The sequence below is a fragment of the Bufo gargarizans genome, chromosome 6, assembly GCF_014858855.1.
Source record: "Bufo gargarizans isolate SCDJY-AF-19 chromosome 6, ASM1485885v1, whole genome shotgun sequence".
Lineage (NCBI taxonomy): Eukaryota > Metazoa > Chordata > Amphibia > Anura > Bufonidae > Bufo > Bufo gargarizans.
The window spans coordinates 322,489,170-322,516,054 of NC_058085.1; the positions used below are offsets into that span (position 1 = coordinate 322,489,170).

The window sequence follows — 26,885 nt, forward strand, 5'->3', positions numbered from 1 at the left end:
GTACGTACCAGCTGAGAGAAATCACTGATACTGCATCTGACTTCACATAGTTCTCTTTGACATTGTCTTGTGGCCCCAAATGGTTCTTCCCCTTTGCAAAGAGCCTCTCCAGGCAAACTGACGCATCCTCCTCTGCTGGGTCTAAGAGAATGGTACATCACAGGGGCATTCTCTCTTTAAAGGGGTTATCTCATCATGGAGAATGTATGCTCCCATTGTCTTATAGGTGCGGGTCCCATCGCTAGGACCTGCACCTATATCGAGAACAGAGCCCCGCAAGTGAAGGGGCCGGCGAAAATAGCTGAGTGGTACGCTCCTATTCACTTCTATGGGGAGGCGGCTTGGTGGTGCCCAGACCGAAGTCCTCCAGCCACCACCTTGCGGGGCTTTGTTCTCTATATAGCTGTGGGTCCTAGTGGTGGGACCCGCACCTATAAGACAATGTTATGCCCCCATTGTCTATGATGAGACAACCCCTTCTCTCTTTGAATCCCTGTGTCATTTCCACCCCTCAGTACACATAAGACTGTATCAGTGTTGCCTGGAGTGTTCCTTTAATATTCCCCCTTTTTATGACTCTCTGCTGTATTCTCTCTCTCTCTGTTTATCAGTATAATGAGCACTTAATAAGTCCGAAGGAATTTGTTCATCTGGCTGGAAAATCCACGCTGAAGGACTGGAAGAGGGCAATTCGTATGAATGGTGTTATGCTCAGGTTCGTATGGGGTAGAGCGGAAACCCACAAAGTCATAGGGAAAAGTACCAGTAAATTCATAAATCTTTTATTTTTTTTGTGTATGCAGTTTATGGTGCTAACTGCACAGATATTCAGGATTGATGTACATTTTTTTGAGACTAAAAGACTGAACCCAGGTTTTCACAACAGAAAATTAGAAAACATTTTCTGCTTTAAAACTGGTGGTCTAGTGGATTGGAGGGGTCAAGGTCACTAAAAGGTGGGGGGCTAACCGTTTACAGTCAGCTCCTGTTAACCCTAATGTGTCATCTTCTCTCCCATTGAAAGAAACATCATTGGCCCCTTAGATTGATTCATCCAAGTATATGTGTCTCCTGTCATTAGCCATTAGTCTACCTTCGACACTTCAGCTGCTGGGAAACTACAACTCCCAGCATTCAAACTTACTTGGCTGTTCTAGTAACTCCCATAGAAGTGAAATGAGGATTCTGGGTGTGATAGTTTCAGAACAGTTGAAGTGTAAAGTGTGTATTATGCTTTTCATTAATTATTATTATTATTCATGAATTTATTTAAACTGTTTCTATGACTGACATTGTACAAGTACTCATGCATAACTCTGCAGCATCCACAATGTACACATGCACAGCTCCGCAGCATCCACAATGTACACATGCACAGCTCTGCAGCATCCACAATGTACACATGCACTGCTCTGCAGCATCCACAATGTACACATGCACAGCTCTGCAGCATCCACAATGTACACATGCACAGCTCTGCAGCATCCACAATGTACACATGCACTGCTCTGCAGCATCCACAATGTACACATGCACAGCTCTGCAGCATCCACAATGTACACATGCACAGCTCTGCAGCATCCACAATGTACACATGCACAGCTCTGCAGCATCCACAATGTACACATGCACAGCTCTGCAGCATCCACAATGTACACATGCACAGCTCTGCAGCATCCACAATGTACACATGCACAGCTCCGCAGCATCCACAATGTACACATGCACAGCTCCGCAGCATCCACAATGTACACATGCACAGCTCTGCAGCATCCACAATGTACACATGCACAGCTCTGCAGCATCCACAATGTACACATGCACAGCTCTGCAGCATCCACAATGTACACATGCACAGCTCTGCAGCATCCACAATGTACACATGCACTGCTCTGCAGCATCCACAATGTACACATGCACTGCTCTGCAGCATCCACAATGTACACATGCACTGCTCTGCAGCATCCACAATGTACACATGCACAGCTCTGCAGCATCCACAATGTACACATGCACAGCTCTGCAGCATCCACAATGTACACATGCACTGCTCTGCAGCATCCACAATGTACACATGCACAGCTCTGCAGCATCCACAATGTACACATGCACTGCTCTGCAGCATCCACAATGTACTCATGCACAGCTCTGCAGCATCCACAATGTACACATGCACAGCTCTGCAGCATCCACAATGTACACATGCACAGCTCTGCAGCATCCACAATGTACACATGCACTGCTCTGCAGCATCCACAATGTACACATGCACAGCTCTGCAGCATCCACAATGTACACATGCACAGCTCTAAGAATATACACACAGCTCTGCAGCACGCACATTATACACACGCACAGCTCTGCAGAACGCACATTATACATATGCACATTATGCCACAAAGCTAACAGAAAGTGGCTACTTAAGTTAAAACGTAACCTTTATCGTTTTATAAAACAAGCACCTAGGACTAATGTCAGTGAAACGTGTGAGGTTGGTCTATAGTGGATGTTGTATACTACTGCACTGCTGGGCAGTCACTCTATCAAGCTAATGCCTGATAACAGAGAACACTAGCCCACAACACTGACCGTAGTTGGAGCCCTGCAAAGAGCGACCCCAAATCGGCACAGGGACCTAGACGCTGAGCTAACCTCAAACGTGTCCTTCCTATTCATTAGCTGATATTTCAACCAGCTCCTCAGAGAGTATGTGATTCTGCAGCAAGTATCATAGCAGGTTTATAATACACATAATGGCAGGACAGCAGCTCCAACTATGATCAGTATGAAGGGTCCTGCTGGACCACCTCAACTGCAGACTGTAAGAGACAGACACTTTTTAGCAAGAGTTTTTCTTGCTAAAAAGTGTTTTATAGTCTAAATAGGACAGTGCCACCTAGTGGCTCTGTAAAAAATAAATAATGCCTACAGGCGTACAATTACTATTTGGCAAAATTACTGCATTATAATGTACTGCACATGTAGTTGTGTTTTATGTTTGTTTTGTGTGTGAGTCTAATAGTGCAGTTTCTTTTTCATGTATTTTGTTGTCACTAGAACCATTGAGAAACCTAAGACCTACAGAACCTGTTTTGCATTTTTGTCCAGGGACATAACTTCAGATATACCAGAGATAAAGCGTGTGCTGCACTCCTTATTGTTTTCCATGTAACATCTAGCGCATTATTGTGTATGTAGCATGGTGAATGTTACAACACACAAATGGCTTGCCTGAACCTAGACCCCAGGGCCTCTGTGTATGGGTAGAGTTCCGTTCTTGAAATGTTTAATGTTAAAATGATGTTACCTCTTCATTCTATACCAGAAAGATAATGGACTCTGGAGAGCTGGATTTTTATCAGCACTCAAAGGTCTGCTCGAATACCTGCCGAAGCACCAAGATCGATGTGACGGGGAGCCGCGTGTCGCTCTGCAGCCAGGTGTCTACAGAGTACATTCCCATCACAACTGCCTCCGGTGAGAGTAAGTAATGTGCTTGCCAACTTCTAGATATTTGTGGGTTCTTTGTTAAAAAAAAAAAATTCTTGCATTTTTCCCTAAGCAAGTGCTCGGTTTGCAGTGGGTCAAAGCTGATGTGTAGCCTTGTGAGCGCAGAAGATTTTTATTAATTCTTGTGTAATTTTCAAGTTCAGCCTTTCATGATGTGTTTGTTAAAGCCTCTGGCTCCATCACTAATGCAGAGCCGCAGGTTGTGTCCGTATCATTATGCATCAAATCCATTAAGAGGAAGTTTCAGCTACAATTTTCATTGAACGTTTTCATCTTGGTCATTTATGGCTTAGCTGATGATGTGCCATCAGGGTGTAATAGGTGGAGGACCCCTGGCTGCGTTCTGCTGCCGCCATTCAACTGGCGACTGAATGGAGATGTTTTCACGGTTGTTGTTCATGTCTGTGGTAGTTACAATTTTCTTAGCTGCCCCATAGACATTACATAGACTTCCATAGACATTACAAGAATTCTTTAGGTTGTTTAGGGCTCATGCACACAAATGTATTTTCTTTCCGTGTCCGTTCCGTTTTTTTTTTGCAGACCGTATGCAGAACCATTCATTTCAATGGGTCAACACAAAAAAAAAGAAGGTACTCTATGTGCATTCCATCCGTATTTTTTGCAGATCCGTTTTTTTTGGTTTCTTGAGACTGGCTGCGGGCTCTTCCACTTAGGTCCTATCTGGGTGTGTTCTTGAGTCCTCCCGAGTCTACTGTATGTACAGTGTATGCCACTGAACAGGAAGACTTGGTAACCCATCCGGTCGGGGTCTGAGAAGAAGAGCCTGCAGCAAGATTAAGAGCAGTGGAGACCGTGGCTTTGGGAGCTCGATGGATGGGTAAGTACTGAGGAAACTATCTTACGGCCACAGGTGAGAAGACTCCTGGATTAAAAAATAATAATAAAATAGTTCCCCCAAATATAAGAAATGTATTTCATGTGCTTTAACCTAGAGCACAGGGCCAATTTTGTCCTTGACCAGATCAACTGTCTGATCCACCTCTTTGCTTTACCGTGGTCATAATTGTGTCATTGTATGAGACCTTGTTTCTTGCAGGACAAGTTGCTTTATGGAGCTGCCATTTTTTTGTAGCTACCGTATTTTTCGCCGTATAAGACGCACTGGCCCATAAGACGCACCTAGTTTTTTGAGGAGGAAAATAAGAAAAAATATATTTTGAACCAAAAGGTGTGCTTTTGGTGGGTTTTGAACTAATTGTGGTCTGTGGATGGCGCACTGTTATGGGGGATCTGTGGATGGCGCACTGTTATGGGGGATCTGTGGGTGACGCACTGTTATGGGGGATCTGTGGGTGACGCACTGTTATGGGGGATCTGTGGGTGACGCACTGTTATGGGGGATCTGTGGGTGACGCACTGTTATGGGGGATCTGTGGGTGACGCACTGTTATGGGGGATCTGTGGGTGACGCACTGTTATGGGGGATCTGTGGGTGACGCACTGTTATGGGGGATCTGTGGGTGACGCACTGTTATGGGGGATCTGTGGGTGACGCACTGTTATGGGGGATCTGTGGGTGACGCACTGTTATGGGGGATCTGTGGGTGACGCACTGTTATGGGGGATCTGTGGGTGACGCACTGTTATGGGGGATCTGTGGGTGACGCACTGTTATGGGGGATCTGTGGGTGGCACTTGGGCTCTCTGGATGGCACTGTTATGAGGATCTGTGTATGACACATGTATAGCATCTTATGCTATGTGTCATCCACAGATCCCCTCCATAAGTGTCCCTGTAGTGAATGACCCTCAATACACGGGGTGGGGGTCGCATCTGCTTTTATAATGACAGCGGGGCCCGTGCAGTGACTGTATTCTACTACACGGGCCCCGCTTACTGTATAATCGTATCTCTAATAGTTAATTGTTATGTATATAATCGCATAATGAGCGCTGTGTATTACGGTACTTACAACTACAAGCGCTCGCCGCTCGGTAGGTAGCAGAGAGGAGGGAGGAGGCAGGCCGAGAGGACAGGCGCTGGCAGCGTGAGTCATACGTCATGCGCCCACGCCGCCTGCTTCATTTATAAAGTGGGCGGATAAGGCACGTGACGTATGACTCACACTGCCAGCGCCCGTCCTCCCAGCCTGCCTCCTCCCTCCTCTCTGCTACCTACCGAGCGGCGAGCGCTTGTAGTTGTAAGTAATACACAGCGCTCATTATGCGATTATATACATAACAATTAACTATTAGAGATACGATTATACAGTGAGCGGGGCCCGTGTAGTAGAATACAGTCACTGCACGGGCCCCGCTGTCATTATAAAAGCAGATGCCGGCCCCCAGCCCCTCCTCCCTCACAGCTGATACACCCACCTCGCGGCGGGTGTATCATTGAAAACTCGGCAAGATCAGCAGCATTCGCCCCATAAGACGCACTGCTATTCCCCCCCCCATTTTTGGGGGGGGAAAAGTGCGTCTTATACTGTGAAAATATGGTATATGTAAGCCTTTAATTTTAGATCAAAAAATGTATTTATTTTTTTGCAAAAATGCTGTTCTGCAGTTATTAATTTGTTTTTATGGAATATTACCAATTATGATAAATAATCGAATAAGCTTTAGTTATAAAAAAAAAAAAAATTGCCTTTTTTTTTGGGAGGGGTTACCCTTTTGTTTTTAACCACTTAAAGGCAGATATATCTGTCATAAGTACACAGGGTATGTATAGAGCAGGCTCACAAGCTGTGCCTGCTCTATACACGGGGGGGTTCTTGCTGGCTGTGTAATACAGCGGACACCTCTGATCCTGCTCATTTGATCCCTCAGATTTCGCAGTCAATAGCGAAGCGACTGCGGCATCTGGTCAATTAAATGGGGAGGGGGCACCTCTGTCCTTCGATCGGAGCCCTTGTAACTAAATTGCAGGGTTCCGATCAGTTTCTGTGGCAGCCTGGTGCCTCGTGAAAGGTCTCAGGCTTGCCATAGTAATTTGCCTGTTAGGTCATGTTTGCAGATTGACTTAAAATAAAGCCTGTCAAAATACCTTAGACTGCAGTAGTATTCGAATCTATGCACCAAAATTATAAATGCACAGCATATAAATAAATTCTTTATTAATGTACAATTTAAAAAAAAGTCAGCAGCAGCGGCATATACAAAGAAAGAAAAGCCACAATATATGTCATATATCAGTAAAAAGTGGAAATCCCAATAATGAGCCTTATATTATGGTACCCTCCCTTGAAACGGATTACAAAACAATAATGTTCATGCACGTTTTGCAAGTTGCTTCCTCAGGGGATGACTGGACAATAGTAGTGGATTAAAGTCCTCTTTTTTTGATCCCTATTAGTTTCCAAGTAACCCCCTGTACCTGAACAGTGTTTGTTCAACTTTTTCTTGCACTGTATGTTAATCAGATGAAAAGAATCCACTGGGTTCTACAGTTGAAGAGTCCAGTGTATTCATGAGCTTTAGGCTACATGCACATGAGTGTTGTGTAATTTGCAGTCCGCAAATTGCGGATCTGCAAAACACGGATGGCGTCCGTGTGCGTTTCGCAATTTGCGGAACAGCACGGACAGCCATTAATATAACTGCCTATTCTTGTCTGCAAAACGGACAAGAATAGGACAGGTTATATTTTTTTTGCAGGGCCTCGGAACGGACCAACGGATGCGGACAGCACACGGAGTGCTGTCCGCATCTTTTGCGGCCCCATTGAAGTGAATGGGTCCGCATCCAAGCCGCAAAAACTGCGGATCGGATGTGGACCAAAACAACGGTCGTGTGCATGAGGCCTTATAGTACTACACTCTTCCTAGGGATTGATTGACGGCAACCCCATCTATGTATGGATGAAATTATCCTGTGTAAGTACAGAGTGCAACCCTTTACTCCAGTCTGGCTTCATGGCTGTTCCCCTCGTGTGATGCTGTGTGCACATGACATCACTGGCGCCTGCACAGAACAACTGTGGGGCCTAATTGGAAACAATAGCTGATTGTGCCTGCACATGGTAATGCATTTAGTGCACTGGCACAGGATTTCAGATGAGATTAGGCAGATCGAGAGTTACAGTGTGAAGAGAGACACCCTGGACGTACTCCTGATATTTTGCATTTCAGACGGGGAAGTTCCTATGAAGATTTTTCAGGTATGCTGCAGATGTTTGAAGATAGGGGAAAAAAAGCCTGTTATAAAACTCGGAGCAACTGAACAGTGATAGGGGTTTAATAAAACTACACTGCAGGTACCTAAGCATGGATCAGCGTTTACTGCAGCATTAAACAGAGTGAATCCGAGGTTCCTGTGATCTGTAATGTACAGCCACCTGCACACGTTGAGGAATACGTGCAGAGAAACCACAGCGTGGTACAGTACCAGCAAAGAGTATGAGATTAGACAAATCTCATGTACACTACGCGGATTGTGTCTGTTCAGCGTTTTTAGCTGCAGATTTCACCCTTTTCCAGTGATGGGTGAGATCTGTGGCAAAACAGCATCAAATCTGCTCCAAAAACGGCTATTAGAAATGCACGGAAATTTGTGCGGATCTTATGTGCGTTCACCCACACTCATGCCTTAGAGTGGGGCTGCGGCTGTGTATTCCAGCTGGTGCCCGGCTCCAAGTGGGCCCCTGTGATTAGCATATTTGATGCAGATTGTTTAATCATACTGTTTGCCCTTACTCACAAGGAAAAATATCTCTGTGCCATCAAACATGGAGAAGCAGGTTTTTGCTGTTAGCACACACAAAAGAGGCCCCAGGGGCATTTAACTTCCGCCTGGTTTAATGGCACCACACAGTTTCAGTTTCTGCAAAGAGAATAAGTATTTCAAGCAGTGTCACCTCATTACTGAACCCCCACGCCATCTGGTTAAAGGGCCCTCACCAGAGTTTAAAATTGATAACCCTTGGGGTCGGTCTTCAGGGGTTTGATTGCTGGCACCCCTTCACAATCAGCTGTAGGAGCCGCTGAGAGCACAGTGCCAGCAGAAAGGAGAGTTAGACTTACTGTTCATGCACACGACCATATGTATTTTAGGTTCCACAAATAACAGATGCGCACACAAAAAAAAAAAAATCCGTGTGATGTCCCTGTTGCATCAGCTTTTTTGCGGATCCATTGTAACAATGCCTGTCCTTGTCCGCAATGCAGACAAGAATAGGACATGTTCTATTTATTTTATTTTTTTCCGGAACGGACATGCGGGAATACGGGCACGGAATACACAAGTCATTTCTGTTTTATTTTCAAGCCCTATTGAAATGAATGGTTCCGCATACAGACCTGTAAAAAAAACGGAATGGAAACGGAAGAAAAATACGTTGTGTGCATGAGCCCTTAGGGAAACTAGTAAGTAGTGTCATGTTAAAGGGGTTATTGAATTTAGTAAAACAGCTGCTTTCAGCCCAAAAAAATACCGCCACTCTAAGCAGTGTCTGTCATGCAGGTCAGTTCCATTCAAGTGAATGCTATACCAGGGCAGCCTGTGACAAAGACTGCTGTTTCTTTAAGAAAAAAGCTTTGTTTTTCTAGATTTATACGACCATGTAATCTAATGTTTAGATGTGGACATGCCATTTAAAGAAGCACTTTTTTATTTATTTTTATGATGACCTCCGTTTGTAAATTACATGAGTAGTTTACTGCAGCAAATCACATTACAGGCCGCTATCTATTGCAGGATAATGAACTCTGTTCCTGGCCGCTATTGCATCATGTGACCTGCAATATAACCAACTGGAGTCTGACAGGGTCTGCTCTGTCGGCTTCTCAATGCAAGTCTATGAGACTCGCAATGAGCCAGTTGTAGACTTGCATAGAGAAGTTTACATGGCAGATGCTGTAGAATTCCAGTGGTCAGGGTGCAGCTCACATGATGCAAGAAAATGTCCCTTTAAGGTGGATGTCTGAGCTTGGACCAGGAAATTTACTGTATGTGAGTACTGCAGGTAGACTGATGATCCATATATATTGCTGTGGTCCTCTCGTATGCCACTTGTCGAATTAACAGTCATTTTGTCTTTCCATATTTAGATTTTACAGTGAATGGAAACCCAACAACAATCACAATTGAAACCTGTGAAAATTCCGGAGAGTGGTGTAGCACCGTCGCTGGTAAGAGCAACCATTCATGAGTTGGAAGGTCTAAGGTAGGATCCACCGGTTGGAGGATCACAGATGTCTGTTCAGATGCGTTTTCATTATATCTGTCCCTTTCATGGGATTATGTGTTACAAACTGATATGCTTACCATATAGGGCGGCCCCTACAGATGCAAGCACTTTATTTTTATTTTTTTTACTCTAAAATACCCCTCCATTCCACCGCTGTGTCCCCCGCTATTTTCGGTGCCTGATATGTTAATTTAGACCATAGTTACAGAGAGGAGGAGACTACGTTTGGTTTTCTCAATGGACGTGTCTCCTCCCTGGCTCTAGCGCGGTCCAATAGCAGCGGAGCGCGTCAGCCAGGGAGAAAAACAGCTCATCTTCTCCATGGAGAAGGAGACACTGATTTGAGAAAACCAAATGTCTCCTCCTCCCTGTACCGATGGTGTAAATTAAATTATTAGCCACCAAAAAGTGCGGGGGACACAGCGGCAGAACGGAGGGGTATTTTAGAAAAAAAAAAGTGCTTGCATTTGTAGGGCCGCCCGATCTGTTAAGCATACCAGTTTGTAACACAATCTCATGAAAGGTCCTCTTTAAGTTGGGTGAAACCCACCAGTATGGCTTCTGTTAGTTTTCGCCGTGTTCCAGTGCAGCAGATCTGACTAATTTTGCATCGATATTTTTTCTTACATTTTTTGCAGATGATACCCTTTGTTTCTGGCAAGGTTTGCGGGATGCAGGGCTCCTGGGGGAAGTCATTCAAGAATTTCATCAGGAGCTGCTGGAGACTATGAAGGGGCTAAAGCAGCGACTGCAGATGCCACCCATCCAGCTACAAGGTCTATTATCCAGCATTACTTTTCTCTGATTATACCATATATTATAGGAAAAACATACCCCAGTGACAAGGAAGTGGTTAGCTTTATCGGTGCAGCACAAGAATTGACTACTTTTATAAAGGGAATCTGTCAACGCTAAAGATTACATTATGCTGTGTTGGATCGCTGAGAGATGGAACTTGAATCCGTGGATTGCCCCATACTTGTAGCGCAATATAGGATATGATCTGTTGGGTAAGATAGGATGTCGAGTTGGCCGTGTTGCCGCACAATGCAATATAATGCAGTGCTGTACAACACTAGACAATACAATGCACTTTTTGTTGTGGGGGGGGGGTATTGAAAATAGGGGAAAAATAATGTCAAGCAAGCGGCGTAATGAGGACAAAAACAAATAGATATTGTAATATTGATGCACTTTATTAACAAATGTTACTTGCTGAATGTCATTTTGCTGCAATTTGCTCGACAATAAAAAATAAAAATACTGTGATTAAATTAAAATAAAGGGAATCTGTTACCTGGTGTAGTTCACCCGATTAAAACGCTGTTTCTCGCCCATTTTCCTTGGGGGACACAGACCTTGGGTATAGCTCAGCTCCCTAGGAGGCGTGACACTAAGTAAAACTGTTAAGCCCCTCCTCCATCAGCTATACCCTCAGCCTGGAGATAGAGGCTACCAGTTTTAGCTTAGTGTCCAAGGAGGCAAGACACTCCCTGCTACTGCAGGGCTGTTTTCTCCTTGTTATTTTTACTTTTTCTTCTAATTTTGTTATTTTATTTTTTCTTAGGGATACCAGAGACGCATTAGACCTCTCTGCTCTCCCGGGGTTGAGCTGCGCCAGTGCCAACTTATCTGCACTGCTGCCTCCCCCACAGAAGCAATAGGAGGATCTGGGCAGCAATGGCTCCCCTACATCCCGCCAGCTAGGGGGTCGCCCGCACGCCAAGCCCCTCTTCCAGCTTCCTGCCACTGCGGTGCCAGTGGCTGAAGGGGCGACCCTGCTGGAAAGGACTGAGGGTGAAGACGTCGGACGGTGAGATGGCTATTCCAGCCCATACCCCGTCCCTATCTGCAGCATCTACCCCTCTGGGTAAGGGGGGCACCCGTGGTCGCTCATTCTGAGCGCTCATCTGCAGGACAATGCAGCACAGCAGCATCCTCAGCACCCCCACGCCGTTCCCCCCCACGCTGCTATCTTTCTCCCCCCCCCCCCTCCCCCTCATTCGGGGCTGACTCCATTTTTCTCTTCTCTCTCTCTCCCCCTTCCCGCCGAGAACGGGGGGCGGGGCTTAGCGGTCCCGGCGGGGGGCGGGGCTTAGCGGTCCCGGCAGGGGGCGGGGCTTACGCGCGCGTCATTTTGGGGGCGGAGCTACGTTCTCCTTCACAGGAGACATTTCAAGCGCTGGAGGGGGCGGAGCTTGTTCCCCGTGCTTTCTGCTGAGGTTTCCCGCGCTTCCTCACTCCTGACAGGAAGCTGGGACACGGTGGGGGACTCTAACCTCCTGTGTACATCGCTCGGCTTCTGTGGGCGCTCTCTGCTGCTCTCTGCTGCTCACTGCTGTTCACTGCTTCTCTGCTGCTGCTGATCTGGGCCATCTCCTGACGTTCTTCTGAGGCACTGGTAGGACAGTTAACCCTCCTGGTCATAGCTGCTATAACCCTTTGTGGTCTCTATATTAGAGTACAACCACACTTCAGCATGTCAGATCCCACAGGTGCCCCCAAACCCTGGTACCATGCCTGTACCGCCTGTAAGGAACTTTTTCCGCGTGGGCAATCTGAGCCGCATTGCCTTGCATGTCAGGCCCCGGTGCAGGGCCCGCTTCCCGCTACGCCCCCCGGTGCCTCTGAACCCCCTGACTGGGCTAGGTCTCTGTCTCAGGCGGTGGAAAGCCTTACACACGTAGTGGGCCGTCTCGTGGATAGACCGCCTCTCCCGCAGGCTGCCACAATCCCTGTCGCACCCGCTGGGACTACCGTTTCTGCCGCCCCCACTGGTTCCCTGCCTCCCAGCGAATCTTCCAGGGCCCGGCATACTCAGAAACGTTCAAGGGTTGAGCGCACATCTTCTCCAGATGCTTCGCTCTCTCCGCCATGCGTGCGAGCTCAGTCAAGTCTATCCTCTCAAAGGGATACGCTTTCTGAGGGAGAACTGGCGGATTCGGACGTGGACATGGACTCAGAGCTTCCGTCCAAATTGGCGTCCGCGGTGGGGCATCTTGTCACTAGCATCCGTGATACCTTTCAGCTACACGATGACCCCCCCAGCTCTGAACAGGCCGGCGTGTCCTTTCTCCGCCCCAAACAGGCCTCCAAGGTTTTTCCCATACACGCTGATTTTTCTTCTGTGGTATCCAAGGCTTGGACTCGGCCTAACGTCCGCTTTATTACACCCAAAAAGCTGGACATTTGTTATCCCTTTCCAGCGGATTCTGTGACCACGTGGACATCCCCGCCTAAGGTTGATCCTCCCGTGGCTCGCCTGTCCAAAAGCACTACTATTCCTGTACAGGACGGATCTTCCCTCCAGTCTGTTGAGGACCGTCGTACGGAATCCCTCTCCAAGGCCATATTTACTGCCTCTGGTTCGGCCCTTAGACCGGTCTTTGCCTCCGCCTGGGTTGGCAAAGCGGTCTCTGAATGGGGTTTGCAACTGGAACGGGAGTTAGGGTCGGACGTCCCTGTTCAGGACCTCCGTTCCTTAGCCCAACTAATTGTTCAGGTCGGAAAATTCGTCTGTGAGGCCTCCCTTGATGCGGGTGCCCTCATTGCCCGTTCCTCTGCCCTGGCAGTTTCTGTCAGGAGGGAACTCTGGCTGAAGGTTTGGGCGGCGGACGCCGCTTCCAAACGCTCTTTGGCCGGCCTACCATTCACGGGTTCCCGCCTGTTCGGAACCCGTCTGGACGAACTTATATCAGAGGCCACGGGTGGGAAGAGTACTCACCTCCCCCAGTCCAGGCCAATGGGCGCCCCCCGTGATCGCGCTGGTTCGTCCCGTTTTTCGGTCCTTTCGCAAGCCCACCGGGTCTAGACCCGCGGCCAGTTCTTCTTCCTCTGGCCCAGCCCAGGATAGACGCAAGAAGCCGTTTTTTCGGACGCAAACTACCTGGCGCAAGTCCCAGCCTGCACGGGCTCCCACAGGCCAGCAGCCCTCTGCCTGAAGGTGCGCCCCCACCCACCCGGGTGGGGGGCCGCCTTCTCCTATTCAGGAACGTATGGCGGGCCCACATCTCAGACGCATGGGCGCTCGAGATTGTATCTTGCGGATACAAAATCGAATTTGCGTCCATTCCGCCAGACCGTTTCTTCCGATCCCGTCCTCCGCGAGATCCCGTACGAGTGGCCGCCTTCTTCGCGGCCATTCACTCTCTAATGGACAAGGGTGTCGTCGCCCCCGTGCCTCCGACGGAAAGGTTCAGGGGGTTCTACTCGAACCTCTTTGTGGTTCCCAAGAAGGAAGGCTCAGTGCGTCCGATCTTGGACCTAAAACGCCTGAACCGTTTTCTCTGACTGCAGAGATTCCAGATGGAGTCTCTCAGGTCCGCAGTGGCCTCCCTGGAAAGAGGGGATTTCATGGCCTCAATCGACATTCAGGATGCATACCTCCACGTTCCGGTTGCTCCATGTCATCACCGCTTCCTGCGCTTTGCGGTGGGGGACGATCACTTCCAATTCGTCGCCCTTCCCTTTGGTCTGGCGACGGCTCCTCGAGTGTTCACCAAGGTCCTGGCCCCCTGTCTTGGCCCTTCTACGTTCAAGAAGTGTTTTTCTTCTCCCATACTTGGACGACATCCTGGTCAAGGCACCCTCCTTCTCTCAGACATCCCGCAGTGTGGAACTCACTCTGGAGACCCTGACGCGGTTCGGTTGGATTATCAACCACCCCAAATCTTCCCTTACCCCCTCCAGACGGCTGATCTTCCTGGGGATGCTCCTGGATACAGAGTTGGCGGAGGTCCGCCTTCCGTCGGACAAGCGTCTGGCCCTTCGCGGGTCGGTTCGCAGTCTCCTCCGTCATCACCGCCCTTCCCTCAGATCCAGCATGCGGTTGTTGGGAAAGATGGTTGCCTGTTTCGAAGCGGTGCCGTTCGCACAATTCCGATCCCGCACCTTTCAGAGGGCAATTCTGTCGGCCTGGGACAAATCACCGAGGAGTCTGGACAGGACCTTTCTTCTGCCTCCCCTGGCTCGGGCTTCCCTCGGCTGGTGGTTGCATATCCCTCTAAGGGGGAAGTCCTTCCTTCCACTGAACTGGCTGGTGATTACCACAGATGCCAGCTTACGGGGGTGGGGGGGGGTTTTCCCTCCCCGGTCCGTCCAGGGCGTTTGGTCTCTATCGGAGTCCAGACTTCCAATCAATATTCTGGAACTGAGGGCGATTCTTCTGTCCCTCAGACACTAGACCCATCTGCTGAGGGGCCACCCTGTTCGGATCCAATCGGACAATGCCACGGCTGTGGCATACATAAACCATCAGGGAGGCACTTGCAGCGATGCAAGAGGTGACCCTCATTCTCCTCTGGGCGGAGACGCACGTGCCGGCCTTATCTGCGATTTACATCCCGGGGGTGGACAACTGGGCGGCGGATTTCCTCAGCCGGTCCACCATCGACCCGGGAGAATGGTCCCTGCACCCAGAGGTGTTCGAAGCCCTTTGTCTTCGCTGGGGTCGCCCCGACGTGGACCTCATGGCCTCCAAATTCAACCACAAGGTCCCCCTATACCTGGCCAGGGCACGGGACCCGAAGGCATACGGCGCCGACGCGCTCGTCCTTCCGTGGCGCGAATTCTCCCTTCTGTACGTCTTTCCTCCTTTACCCCTCCTGCCACGGGTTCATCGGAGGATCGCGGCAGAGGGCGTCCCCGCGATTCTAATCGCCCCGGATTGGCCCCGCCGGTCTTGGTACGCCGACCTAATGTTGCTGTTGGCAGACGCACCGTGGCCACTGCCCTCCAGGGAAGACCTTCTCTCTCAGGGACCGATCTTCCACGAGCATTTAGGCTCGCTACGTTTGACGGCGTGGCTATTGAGACCGCCGTCTTAACGCGACGGGGTTTCTCCGCGGACGTAGTCCGCACCATGATCCGGGCTCGTAAGCCCGTATCCTCTAGGATCTACTATCGGGTTTGGAGGTCCTATCTGGGGTTCTGTGAGTTCCGGAGCATCCCACCTCTCCGGTTTTCTCTTCCCACAATCCTGTCCTTCCTCCAGTCGGGTCTGGACCTGGGGCTGTGCCTCAGTTCTCTGAAGGGTCAGATTTCGGCGCTGTCTAATCTTCTCCAGCGTCCCCTGGCCCCTCTAGGGCCAATTAAGACCTTTTTACAAGGGGTGGCTCACTCTGTTCCGCCGTACCGCCCTCCAGTTCCTTCCTGGGACCTGAATGTGGTGCTCTCGTCGCTCCAATCAGCCCCCTTCGAGCCTTTACGGGAGGTCTCCCTTCGCCTTCTGTCCTGCAAGGTCATCTTTCTTGTGGCCGTCACGTCTCTCCGACGGGTGTCGGAGTTAGCGGCTCTTTCTTGCTCCGAACCTTTCCTGATCTTCCACCAGGATAAGGTTGTGCTTCGGCCTGTCCCGACTTTCCTGCCAAAGGTGGTCTCCGCCTTTCACATCAATGAGGACATCGTCCTTCCGTCGCTCTGTCCCTCTCCTTCCCACCCCAGAGAACGGGAACTGCACCGTCTGGATGTGGTCAGGGCGTTGAGGATTTACTTGGAGGTCACCGGGTCCTTTCGGCGCACGGACTCCCTGTTTGTGGTTCCGGAGGGTTCGCGCAAAGGGTTGGCGGTCTCCAAGGTGGCTATTGCCCGTTTCATTAAACTGGCGGTGTCTGAGGCTTATCGAGCCAAGGGCAGACCTCCGCCTTTCGGCGTCACTGCTCATTCCACCAGAGCAGTCGGAGCTTCCTGGGCGCAGAGGCATCGGGCCTCGGCTGAACAGTTGTGCAAAGCAGCCACTTGGTCCTCTCTGCACACTTTCACAAAGTTCTATAGGGTGCATACGCATGCATCAGCGGATGCTGCTTTGGGCCGCCTGGTTTTGCAGGCAGCGGTTTCCTGATGCTCTGGTGGTGTTCCGCCTTGGGTTTGTGGTCCCTCCCTTCTTGGACTGCTCTTGAACGTCCCAAGGTCTGTGTCCCCCAAGGAAAATGGGCGAGAAAAGGAGATTTTTGTATAACTTACCAGTTAAATCTCTTTCTCGCTCTTCCTTGGGGGACACAGCACCCACCCTTCTGTGTTTGGTTACAGGGTTATGGTCTGGCGCCCCGTTGGGTTGCTGGCTGGTTGTTTCCGTTATTGGTTGTTATCCTTTCACTACTTGGACACGCAACTGGTAGCCTCTATCTCCAGGCTGAGGGTATAGCTGATGGAGGAGGGGCTTAACAGTTTTACTTAGTGTCACGCCTCCTAGGGAGCTGAGCTATACCCAAGGTCTGTGTCCCCCAAGGAAGAGCGAGAAAGAGATTTAACTGGTAAGTTATACAAAAATCTCCTTTTTTCTTTTGTTGATCTGAAGCTCCATTCCCGAATGATGATTATTTTTTATTAACCTGAACAGCATCTATGTGCCTATGCAAACCGTTTGATAGGGAGGTCGCTGGTGATAGATTCCCTTTAACCCCTTAAGAACCAGACTTTTTATTTATTTTTTCTCCATCGCTTACCAAGCCATAACTTTTTTATTTTTTATTATTCCATTGACATGGGTCTGTGAGTGATTATTTTTGCAGGATGATGGGTATTTTTCAATGACCCCATTTGTGCTAACTTATTAACTTTTTTTCATCTTTTCTGGGTTTGTTTTACATTTTGCACAGTTCACTGTGGGGCATAAATAACATTTTGCGTTTATTCTGTTGGCCGGTAAAACGACAGCAATACCAAATTTATACAGGTTCTTAAATTTTAACATTTTTGTGCCCCCAAAAATTTTTGGGTGTCACCATTTTCTGAAAACTATAACTTTCTGTTTTTCCATTGAATGATTTTTATTTTGCAGGAAAAGCACTCGTTTTTGGTGGTACTTGTTATTGACCACTTTTTATTCCAGTTTTTTTTTTGGGGGGGGGGGGGGGGACAGGATAGGCAAAAACTGCAGTTCTGGCTACTATATGGATAATTTATTCGTTTAGATTGTTACAGATTTGTCATTACCAATTAAGTGTATATTATTTTTTTTATCCCATTTTTTTTTTTAATGAGTATTCTTTTGGGTTTTAGTTTTCTTTGTATCTTTAAACCCATTCCCCCACTGGGGGCTTGACCACTAGTATAATACACTGCAATACACATGTTGCAGTGTATTATGCCAGAAACACTGACAAGCCTAATAAGACCAAAAAGATGGGAGCCATTTGTGGGCTCCAGGCTGCCACAGCAACCATAGCATTCACTTCTCGGGGATGAGGGGTGGCGGGGTAGTCACTTACTTTGTCAAACCTTTTAGATGCTGTGGTTGCCAGGATTCAAGATAGCTCCAAAAACAGCCATTGAAGTGGGAGTCTGGTTGTGTATTAAATCTGGCTCTCGTTGCGGATTTTGGGTTTATAGCTTCGGTGCCCATGCGAGCTCATGGATGTAACTGTACATTCATTTGCAGGAACACGCCACCAAAATATGGCATATAGGTCTGTCTGGTTCCTTTGTTCCACAGTAAGAGATGTATGGAAGCAACATTTTAGTCTCTCCCTGTGGCAGTAAGAACATGCACATTCTGCAGATCCTAGTGTCCATGCTTATAGAGTAGATGTAGTGTATGTTCACATACACATCATTATGGTATGGGCAGATGTTACGTGTACGTGTGTGTGACCGAAGCCCCACAAACATAGAGTGGTCAATGGCCGAACAATTTTGCAAGAAAAACTGAGGTATTATTTTCAAAACCATGCAACTACTGGCTGACACATTTTCGGACTACGCAATATCTGCTGATGCCTTTTATGCATTTAAAATTGTGAGCTGCAGTGATAAACTGTTGGCATGTTGGATGCTGGGGGTTGGTGTCTCAGTACAAAGATCTCAAGTGGTCACTGTATTAAGGCATGACATTTCTTGTAGTCTGTCACCAGATGGTCCAGTTCAGAATTGTTTTCTAATTTAAATCATGCTTTGTCGGGTCAGAAATGACTAAATCTGTTCTTTAGGGGAAAGAACACACTGGACAACAGGAATGTCGCACACGCCAGTCGTGAGCATAGGATAACTCTCAATGGTGTCTCTTCTCTCCAATAGATGCCATGTTGCTCAACAACATTGTCCAAAACTTTGGGATGTTGGACCTCATTAAGAAAGTGTTAGCCGGTCACAAGAGCCAAGTGGACCGCTCCAGGGAGCAATACACAAGGGACTTGGCAGGTACGGACCGATCCCGGGGGTATTATTGTGATTTTTTTTAAAATTTAGATCAAGACTTTTAATGAATTAAAAGGGTGATGTTGGAGCTCTAGTAAACCGTTTTATACTTATCAGCCATGATGTTGGATTCTTGGACGGTCACTGCTCTTTGATGTGGGATGGCCTAGAGCAGAAGTCAGCAAGTTACCTGTTGTGAAACAACAACTCCCAGCATGCATATTTGCTCATCTGTTCTCAACATGCCCATAGAAGTGAATGGTGCATGCTAGGAGCTGTAGTTTAACAGCAGCTGAAATGCTGGAGGTCATTGAACCCTGACCTAAGGGATTCAGAGACTTGGGTGGCCATGTGCAAAACACTTTTTCCTTGGGAGTTGGGCCACGTTCACACTTCAGTTATTTGGTCAGTTATTGTGTGCTAAAACCAGGTGCGAGTCAAAAGCAAAGAACAGGTACAGGTCTTTTTAATTATACCTTCACTACTGGTTTGGGCTCACAATCCTTGGTAGCCTTAATAGTGGACACTTGCTCCCTCAAGTACAGTTTTGATGGAGCTTACGAAAACCGAAGCGCTTGGACAGTACTAGTGAGGCAGTAGTCCATTCCTCATGTGTTTTGGAGTAACAATGTTCTTCTGGACAATATATTCTTTTGGTGGGTGTAATTTTCAGTCTCCATATGTTATATCATACAGAAGTGGCAAATTTCAGTTTATGTTAAATATTCTTTCACAGCGCTGGAGCAGCAGTGTGATGAGCATCGACGAAGAGCCAAGGAACTGAAACACAAATCCCAGCACCTAAACAACGTCCTGATGACCCTGACGCCAGTCAATGCACCCCCTCCTGCCAAACGACCACGATTGACCAGAGCCACTTCAGGTCCTGCCGCCATCAGCTCCCAGATCTCTTCTCAGCAAACACAGATCACCCTGCCGCAAGGGATGTCCTTCTCTCAACTGACCGGTGTGCCCTTTAGTAAACTACTTTCCGCCTCCATCCCCTCCTCCTCCAGCTCCACTATCATAAACAGGAACTCTAGCTCTCAGGCCAGTTCTCCCTCCTCCATTTTGGGGGGTTATACTATACTTAGCCCGTCAGGGAGCAATTTTCCCAGCACACTGGAGATTCACCCCAACTCCTCCAACCTCACTGTCCTGAGTACGGCAGCTATGCAAGACAGTAGCACCATTCTCAAAGTAGTAAGTCCCATCCAGTTGCTGACGCTGCAGGGCCTGGGAGCGACAATACAGAACCTGGCCCAAATAGCACCGGCTGGGAGCACTATAGTAGCCTTGCCCTGTGAGTCAGGGGACGGAGAAGAAGAGCATGCCACCATAGAATTGACATCGCTTTCTGAAGACCAGAAATAGACTTGGGAGCCCTGTTTGTGTTCAGCTCAGAGGTGCCATGTTTCTGAGAACGGATGAGAGCTGGATGAACCAAAGAGGATTTAGGGGCGGCTTTGTGTTGCACAGAACTGCACTGCAGATCATTCTGACACTGGAGAAGTGACAATGTTTTGGTGTTGAGCTCTTCCTATGGGCAATCGGAAAGTACTTGTATACGCCCGAAACCTCAGTGTTATTAAAGTCAGACACCAACAATGTAGATTGGTATCGAGCATCTCCTCTGTACTCCAAGAATTGCTTAGGCAGCAGATGTGGGAACATCTGTGACACGGTGGTACCTAAAACTAAAGTTGCTTTTGAGTATGAAGTAATGTGTACATAATGGAGGCAGTTATTATAGGGGGACCTATATCCCCTTTATGTAACAAAGGCAGGACATGCCGGCTGATCGATGGTCAGAGTATGCTTTAACATACACTATGGCCGTCGTCACTGCACTTAGCTGTGATGACATTTTGGACCTTGATAAATGCAAAAAAGTTGATGGCTCTGAAAATCAGGAACAAGTTTCTTTACCTGCTGGTGCTTGTAGTTCCTCAATATGCTGATGCCTCCTTGATGTAGATCTTTCGGCAGGATTGACCCTGAAACGCCTTCATTATTCAGCAGATATGTGAAGGTTTTGTCCCACGTCAGTTTTCCTTACTTAGAGTTTACTGCAATGCAGGGGCCATGTAAACAAGCACTGCTTAAAAGGGTATTCCACCTTGCGCTGTCTTCTGATATGAGACGGGCAATATTAAACATTGGTGTCAAGGGCCATGGTGCTCGATTATAGTGTTACTGTCATTTAAAAAAACAAAACTGATCTGATAGTGATGTCAGAATTTTGGATCGGTGTCTTAGCGCTCTGCAGAGCACTGCCCCCTTTACATGTGATCAGCTCTCCTCAACAAGCCAAGCACAAGCAATGTGTGGACTTTCTATGAGCCAGTGGGCATAGTGACTAAACCTCTAATAGGGAATCTGTCTCCAGTTTTATGTTGTCCAAATTCTGGGTTACTCTCTTTAAGGCCTCATGCACACGACCGTATGTATTTTGCAGTCCGCAAAAATGGATCCGCAAAAAATACGGATGACATCCGTGTGCATTCCATATTTTGCGGAACGGAACAGCTGGCCCCTAATAGAACAGTACTATCCGTCTCCGTAATAAGGACAATAATAGGACATATTCTATTTTTTTGCGGAACCTTCAGTTTTTTGGACAGACCCATTGAAAAGAATGGTTCCACATACGGTCCGCCAAAAAAAACACGGAACGGACACGGAAATAAAATACGTTTGTATGCATGAGGCCTAATCAGCCCAGTTGTTTTGCTAAAATCTGAATGAGTTCCTGGATTTCAGCGGCAGGGGGTCGGGAAGAGGACACTGCGCTCGCCACAAAACCTTCAAAAAGCTGATTGTGGGGGTGCTGGGAGTCGGACCCCCACTGATCTTATATTAGTGACCTATCCTAAAGGCCCCTTTACAGTGCTCAATTGAGCAGAGGCACGAGCGGAAACTTTCCTTCCGGGCATATGCCTGCTCATCAGTGGATGAGACCGCTACTATTACATGCAGTGATCTCCACAGTATGGGGAGGAGAAATCCCTAATGCCATCGCTCTTTCTGATACAGACTCATTGTTTGCCAGTAGCAGAGTGCTGTTTAGACGGCACAATCTGCTGCTGGTAATTGATTATTTAGGTGTCCACATGAAAAAACACTTAGCTCGTTCATCAGTAATTGGCGGCACCTTTACACTGGCAGATTATTGTTAACAAGCGTTTTAGGCATTTTAAAGGAGTAGGTCATCGATATTATGCTTCTGCACAGCCCATTTAAAGGGTTTCTGCAGTTTTTTTAAACGGATGATTTATCCGCAATTTATCCGGATGATTAGATCATCAGCAACTGATCGGCGGAGGTCCGACACCCGGGACCCCTGCCGATCAGTTGTTTGAGAAGGCAGTAGCTCTGCGGCCTTCTCGCTGTTTACCGCAGGCCCAGTGACGTCATGACTAGTATCAATGGCCTGTGCTAAGTAAGCTCTGTTCACTTGAATGGAGCTTAGCTGCGCCCAGGCCAGTAAAGCTTAGCTTGCGGTAAACAGCAAGAAGGCCGCGGCACTACTGCCAGCACCGCTGCCTTCTCAAACAGCTGATTGGCAGGGGTCCTGGGTGTCAGACCCCTGCCGAACAGATGCTGATTATCTATCCAGAGGATAGATCATCAGTTTAAAGAAACTGCAGAACCCCTTTAAGCTTTGGACTGAAATATGCATAAATCAAAATCTCCAAATCTGCGCTCCTCCAGAACCATCAGAGTATGTCCACATCTGCCTGAAAATTCAGTAGAAACATCCGCTGCGGTTTTTGCTGTGGGTCTGTGGCAAAACCATTGCACCCTCTCCATTGGAAAGGTTGAAATCCACGGCAGGAATTCACATGCTGCAAATCTGCTCCACAGGGCAATTTACACTGCGTCAGTTGTACGCAGCACTTAGAAGACATTTCTTAAATTTTCATCCACTTTACTGGTACTGTACAACACTGCAGATTTTCTGCACGAAAATCAGCGATGGGAATTCTGCAGCATTCCAGTCACAATTTGATATAGCCTTTATAGTACAGGAGCAGTATACAGGTGGTAAAAACGTTTACGCCGGAAGTCTGGATCTTGTGACACTATAGCTGCTATCATGTGGTTGTCAGGCTATGCTAGGACAGCTAAAGGTGGAATACCCATGACACTCTGTAAGCAATGTCAAAGAATGTGCTCAAATGCCTTCTATAATAGGAGTAGAGGTGAGCAAATTTCAGGTTATGAGATTCGTTCACGCTTCGTTTTACTAATAAAAGGTGAATTGCGTTATGGATTCCGTTACCATGGACCATAATGCAATTCTATGACGGAAGGCATTAAGAAATGTCTTTAGAGGCATTCCGTTATTCATTCCGTCATAATAGAAGTCTATGGCCTGCATAACGGATCTGTCCCGTTTCCATTATGCAGGGGAGTCCTCTCCTGCATAACGGAAACGGGACAGATCCGTTATGCAGGCCATAGACTTCTATTATGACGGAATGAATAACGGAATGCCTCTAAAGACATTTCTTAATGCCTTCCGTCATAGAATTGCGTTATGGTCCGTGGTAACAGAATCCATTACGCAATTCACCTTTTACCAGTAAACGAAGCGGGAACGAATTTCAAAATATGAAATTCGCTCATCTTTAATTAAGAGGTTCTCCGACAGCAGAAACAGCAGAAATCTGAATGATACTTTATTTTTTAAAACCGCGTGGATTTTTCTCCATCACGCCTGAGACAGAGGAAGGGGATGGCTTAGCTAATGGCCTTAGAGTCACCAGGAGGAAGCCTGTGTCAGAACGTGACACCTCAGCAGAAGCTCAGAACTTCTGGGACTGTCTGATGGACACTGAAATAGTTTAATCTGTGCAAGTCTGAAAAGTAAAGTATATTGGTAAGCTCATTTACTGTATCTTACATTTGGAAAACCGTAAACTGCTTTTTCTGCTGTCGGACACCCCCTTTTACACAGTTGTTGCAGCTTAATTCCGTGTCATGGCGACATTCTAGACGCAAACTTTAAGGGTTTCTGTCACCTGAGAAATGGGTATTAAGCTGGCTGACATTAGCGATGTGCTAATGTCAGCCGAACATAACTATATTAGTGCCATCTGCTCCTAGAGGCTCCATTTGCCCACCTCTTTTCACACCCTTCTTCTCTTGATTGACAGGGCCAGGCAGCGCTGCTCTCCTCCCGCCGGCCGTGTCTGCAGTGTAAATCTCATGCCGTTCAGTATTCGGCGCAGGCGCAGTGAGGAAGCCAGCAGCCGCCGAGCGTCCTTCCCTCACTGCGCCTGCACACGGCAGACACGGCTGGTGGGAGGAGTGCAGCGTTGCCTGGCCCTGTCAATCAAGAGAAGAAGGGCGTGAAGAGGTGGGCAAATGCAGCCTCTAGGAGTAGGTGCAACGCCCCCTGCTCCTAGAGGCTAATTAGCATATTATACAAGTTTGTTTTTCTCAATAGTGGCGGCAGGCAGTGAGATGGCACTAATATAGTTATGTTCAGCTGACATTAACACATCGCTAATGTCAGCCAGCTTAATACTCATTTTTCAGGTGACAGAAACCCTTTAAAGGGGTTTTCTGAGATTTTAATACTGATGACCTATCCAGAGGACAGCCGGGACACCCGCCACTCAGCTGAGAAGGCTGCTGCGCTCGCAGTAGCGTCACGGCCTTCTCACAGCTTATCCTATGCCAGTGATAACCCGTTCATCGGTCACGTGGCCAAGGCACAGCTCAGCGCCCCAGAAGTCAATAGGGCTTAGAGCGATACCAATTGCAGATGCTATACTATATACGGAGCTGTGCTTAGTAAGCTGCGCGAAGGCTGTGGCGCTCACAACGCCGATGCCCCCTCAAACAGCCAGGACCCCCCCCCCCCCCTCAATCAGCTACTGATGACCTATCTTGAGAATAAAGCATCAGTATTAAAATCTTTGAAAACCCTTTTAATCTCCTAGCACAGACGTACAGTATCAGTCAATCAGGACGCAACTTTTAATTGACCTCTATGCACCGCAACAAATCAGGGATCAGCAACCGCGGGCACTCCAGCTGTTACTAGAAAAGCTAAGAAAGTGTGCATGCTGGGAGTTGTAGTTTCAGAGCAGCTGGATTGCCGAAGGCTGCTTTACATGTACAGGTGAGTTGATCTCGTCTACCAGTTTCTCACCTGCTCCAGGGAAATGACATTGGGAATCTGATGGGTCACTACCAGCACCAGCACGGTCTTCATCCGTCTCACTCACTGTATAGAGCAGTGATATCGAACCTTTTAGAGGCCGAGTGCCCAAACTGCAACCCAAAACCCACTTATTTATCGTTAAGTGCCAACACGGCAATTTAACCTGAATACTATAGTTCAATATAGTATATCTTCCATGTACTTTATCATTTAGCTATTAAAGCCTGCCTACATTCAGTGCCCTGTCTGTGCTGTTCATAGTGCGCCCTGCGCTGATGAATGGCAGGAAAAGTCTAAGGCACATTGGTACACCATAGACTTTTTTCACAGTGCAGGTGCCCACAGAGAGGGCTCTGAGTGCCGCCTCTGGCACCCGTGCCATAGGTTCGCCATCACTGGTATAGAGTGTCTGTCTGATCTAGAAGAAGGAAATGAGAATCACTTGGCACCACTGTGTTGCAGCGCTGCTGAGTGATGGCTTAGGGCTCATTCACACGAACGTATGGTCGCCATGCCTGTGTTGCGGACTGCAAACAGCAGATCTGCAATACACGGACACCAGCCGTGTGAACTCCGTGCTGCGGATGCGGACCCATTGACTTGAGTAAGTCCGCGATTCGCAAGATGCTGCAACAGATAGGACATGTCCTATCTTTTGCAGAGCGGAAGCCCACAAACACTGGGAAGCGCTTCCGCGGGCATTTGGGTCTGTGCCTCCGCACCGTAAAGATAGGACATGTCCTGTTTTTTGACGTATCTTGCAGATTGCGGACCCATTCAAGTTAGTGGGTCAGCTCCGGAGCATGGAGTTCACACGGCTGGTGCACGTGTTTTAAGGACCGCTATTTGCAGTTAGCAACATGGGCACAGTGATCATACGGTCGTGTGAATGAGCCCTCATCCTCACCACTATCTGATTGGTGGGAGTCCGACACTTAGCCAATCAGCTGTTCTGCAGTGTATGGAGCTGGTTATGGCATTAACTTCAGTGAGAGGAGCTCTGCAGTAACAAACCATCCACTGCTGATCGTCGGGGGTGTCGGACCACTCCCGATCAACTAGTTATGGCCCATCCTGAGGACAGGCCATCACTTGTAAAGGAGTGGACAACCCATTTAAAGGGCTTGTCCCATTACACAGACTTATGCGCCTATCTGCCATAAGTGTCTGATTGGTGGGAGTCCAACCGCTGGGGCCCCCGCTGCTCAGACACTTATGGGGTCATTTATTAAACTGATGTAAATTAGTCAGATTCCACCTTTCAATTTTTACAGCTCCTTTGGAAAATGAAAGGTGGAATCTGATTGGTTTCTATGAGCAACTAAGCCAGTTCTTTTTTCACCAGTTTGATAAATGACCCCAATATTCCTTACCCTGTGCATAAGGGATACGTGTTTATAATGGGACAACCCCTTTAAATGCTAATGTCCACCTTTTGAACATGCTATTTAGCAGTGTATATATACTTCAATAACTTTTTTAATACATTACTTATCCTGTACTGATCCTGAGTTACATCCTGTATTATACTCCTGAGCTGCACTCGCTGTTATGCTGCTGCGCATACATTACTTATCCTGTGCTGATCATACATCCTGTGTTGTACTCCAGAGCTGCACTCACTCTTCTGCTCATAGAAATAGTCTACAAGCTCCTTGACAGATACACCTCCAGCGCACTGCTGAGCTTCTGTATTGCAGGGGAGCAGTTACTTTTCACTACTTCACTTAGTGTACAGTTCCTGAGGTGACCCCTGGGCAGACACTGAACAGGCAGGAAATGCTTGGAGATTTTAGCGCTGAAGCCTTCAAAATTGTGAATGCAGCTCTAGACTGCGATATAGCCTGTAACTTTAAGTATGCAGATTACTTGTAAGTGTAAACTGTGTTCAGAGGCGGACATGAGGAGGTA

At 47.8% G+C, this 26,885-nt stretch overlaps 1 protein-coding gene across 3 annotated transcripts in view; it reads left to right on the forward strand.

The window, feature by feature from the left end:
- Positions 1-21,323, forward strand: part of GMEB2 (glucocorticoid modulatory element binding protein 2) — a 42,060-nt gene extending 20,737 nt beyond the window's left edge. For 2 of the 3 annotated variants that reach the window (XM_044297395.1, XM_044297397.1), the window contains 6 exons: positions 612-715; positions 3,326-3,483; positions 9,525-9,605; positions 10,303-10,440; positions 18,677-18,799; positions 19,533-21,323. In XM_044297395.1, the coding sequence (XP_044153330.1) occupies positions 612-715; positions 3,326-3,483; positions 9,525-9,605; positions 10,303-10,440; positions 18,677-18,799; positions 19,533-20,170 (1,242 nt within the window). In that variant the 3' untranslated portion in view covers positions 20,171-21,323. The remainder of the gene's footprint in view (positions 1-611; positions 716-3,325; positions 3,484-9,524; positions 9,606-10,302; positions 10,441-18,676; positions 18,800-19,532) is intronic. The other variant, XM_044297396.1, reaches the window with a different exon arrangement.
- The last annotated feature ends 5,562 nt before the right edge of the window (positions 21,324-26,885 follow it).